At 34.1% G+C, this 3,033-nt stretch overlaps 1 protein-coding gene across 1 annotated transcript; it reads left to right on the top strand.

Annotated features, from left to right (window-relative positions):
- The first annotated feature begins 2,287 nt into the window (after window positions 1-2,287).
- On the top strand, window positions 2,288-2,641 carry LOC114735618 (uncharacterized). Its single transcript, XM_028923317.1, has one exon. The coding sequence runs from the start codon at window positions 2,288-2,290 to the stop codon at window positions 2,639-2,641; it is 354 nt and encodes a 117-aa protein (XP_028779150.1).
- The last annotated feature ends 392 nt before the right edge of the window (window positions 2,642-3,033 follow it).

Raw genomic sequence — 3,033 nt, 5'->3', positions numbered from 1 at the left:
GATAATTATGGTGTTTTAAGGAAAAATGTGTCTTATTTCTCATAATTAACTAACTTATGGAACTTAATATAATCAAATTAGTTAAATAAGTTTTACATTATTAATCAGATGAGTATCTTTTTTATTTATTTATTTTTATTCATGCAACAAACAATCTAGGATTAAGATCATTTTAAGTCCATAAAATTTAATTTTATTTTGATTTTAGTTTCTGAAATTTAAAATCAATAGTTTTGGTTCTTGAAACCTTCTTCTAAAGATTGAACCAAAATAAAATCAAACATCAAGATTTAAAATTAAAATGAAACCAAATTTCAGAAATTAAAATCACTGCTTTCAAATTTTAGCAATAAAGAGTAAAATGAAACCAAATTTTAAGGAATAAAAATGGTACTAAGCGTGCGATCTATTGTACTATCATTTTCATGCCTAAAAAGATTTTCTGGGACCACTGAGTCATTGACGTTATTCATGCGACAAGTCCAAAAACAGCGTTTCACAGGCCACCCTGGCGGAAAACACGATGCGATCGACGCATGCAGCAGTCTCGTGTGATCCACGCATGGATTCAACCGCGCCTCCCTCCCCCCCCCCCCCCCGGTGAATAAAATACCATCTTGGTTTTTATACAAGAAACTTTCAACATGTCCGCTGGAAATTAAAAATAAAATAAAATAAAATTCATAAACTCCACTGTTTAAAAATTTAATAAGTTTCCAGCTTTTGTCTTCATTAAATATATAAAATTTAAAAATTAAATAGCATATACCAATTTTTTTTTTAAGCACATGTATGCTCCTATCTTATTGGATGCAATCCCGTTCAAAAAACTGTTAGGCACTAAATGTTAGTACTCCTTCGGTTCTTAATATAGGACCCAATTCTTAAGTTGGTTTTAGTCTTAAATATAGAACCCATTTCTTATATTTATTAATTTTCTCTAAATTACCCCTATGGATACTCCCTCAACCATAATCAAGTAGAAGAAGGAGAGGGGGTATTAAGAAAGATGATTGTGGTATTTTAGGAAAAATGTGTCACTTTTCTTATAATTAACTAACTTACCTAACTTCCTTAATCTAATCAAATTAGTTAAATGGGTCTTATATTAAGGACCGGAGGAGTATTTTTTTCAGCGAGAATTCAAACATTGATTAATTATATTGTGAGAGACTAATTATTTTTATTAGACCCAACTCCCATGATTAGTCTTTTCTTTTTTTTTCTTTTTTAAACCCTCGGTATGGAAGAGTTTTATTATATATAAAATATAATGATATTGATTTGGATTTTAAATGTGAAAATTATAACAGGTTTGTAAAGAAATGAGGCTAAAGAATATAAAATGTTATTAATAATTTGCAAGATACAATAATTCTCTTAGGATTAATTTAGTCTCTCACTTGAGAGATTAACCAATAACTCAAAAATAAATTATTGGGATCAAGAAGGGAGACCCAAGTTATATATCTTCTTTCTCATTGATGAGAATAACACATCTTACACTCTAAACTAACATTATATTAGAACCAATTTATATAGAGTCCAACCTAATTAGCTAATAACACTATTATTTTTTCTAACAGGGTTAATATAATTTTTGATTTCTCAAGTTTACTTTTATTTTGATTTTGGCCTCTCAAAAGGCAAAATGGTCAAATTTTTTTGTTAAATTATAGGAACTAATGTTTTAGATAAAAAAACCTCTTAAAAAACCGAAACCTATGATTTAAAACTTGAGAAATTAAAAATTATATTAACCCAAAGTATAAACATGGCACCAACAGGAGCAGTTCTAACAAAAGAAATTTCATATTGATTTATTGAGCAAAGTGTCCATATTTAATACTTAATAATATCTCAAATTCAAATACATAAGTTTCTAATAAGGGGATTTCTGTATGTCGCACAAAAATTATAAATATCACCGTTTTCATTTGACGGGGAAAATTGCAATGGTTGTTGACAGAAAAGAGGAGGGTGAAAAAAGTCAAGGGAGTTACGCACAAGACACGGCCTCTTCACAACTCACACAGGCTTCAATGCCCGCACAAGCCGTTTAACCTCCAACCACCTCCCTCCTCATTATTTAACTTCCCCCTCTCCTTCCTCCTTCAAATTCCCCATTACAGTTCCCCCACCGCCCCTCCCCCGCCATTAATTCATCCATCCGGGTGCTTCCATTTCACACCATCACCTTCAAGCTGCTTCCAGGTGATCGCCCATCAGACAGGCCAAGATCCAACGACCACCACCTCAACAATTGAGCGTATATATATACATTCGCATGGCCGCCTCCGCCGCGGACGGGTTTTTCCGGGGAGTATACGAGGGATGCATTTCCGGGCACGATAACGACGTCCAACGGCGGCCGTACCACCGGAACTGTGGCTGTGCGATTCATGACAAGTCGTCCTCGTCGTCTTCGTCACCTAAAGCAGCATGCACCCACCGGGGGAAGAGCAACAATGTGTCGTATCCTTTAAGAAGGGCTTGGAGTGAGAGCTGCCTGGCCATGGCTGCTTATAATAATTCCGCTCATTCCTCTCCTTCTTCTTCTCCGGCTACCGCCACGACTCTGGGAAACTGTAGGCCTCATCATCATAAAATGGGATTGACAGATCTGGAAGAGGAAGATTAATTGAACATTAATTCTAATTACTTTTACACATGCATATACATACACCAATAAATATTGTATGTATACGTGTGTGGCTGTTTTGTTCAAGGTTTGATCAACAAGTTTTTTGATAGAATCACAGGACTCTTATTAGGGGGTGTTTGGAAGCATTCAAAAGTTCTTTTTTTCCCCGCAAAACAAGACAAACTCTTCCGCATTTTTACATCGTATACTGTAAAAATACTTTTAAAACCATAATTTGGTTTCCATCTAAACACCCTCTAAGTAATCCATCTCCCTTATATCACTTTTCTGATTTGTTATAGTTCCATTTTTTAATAATATTATAAGGGGCTTTTAATTTGCTTGGTTGATATTTTAATTTGTAATACCAAGTGTATCAGGAGCTTTAT

The sequence above is a fragment of the Neltuma alba genome, unplaced genomic scaffold, assembly GCF_004799145.2.
Source record: "Neltuma alba isolate B1F8T4 unplaced genomic scaffold, ASM479914v2 tig00002699_pilon, whole genome shotgun sequence".
Classification (NCBI taxonomy): Eukaryota; Viridiplantae; Streptophyta; class Magnoliopsida; order Fabales; family Fabaceae; genus Neltuma; species Neltuma alba.
This window is presented reverse-complemented; position numbering and strand designations above follow the sequence as displayed.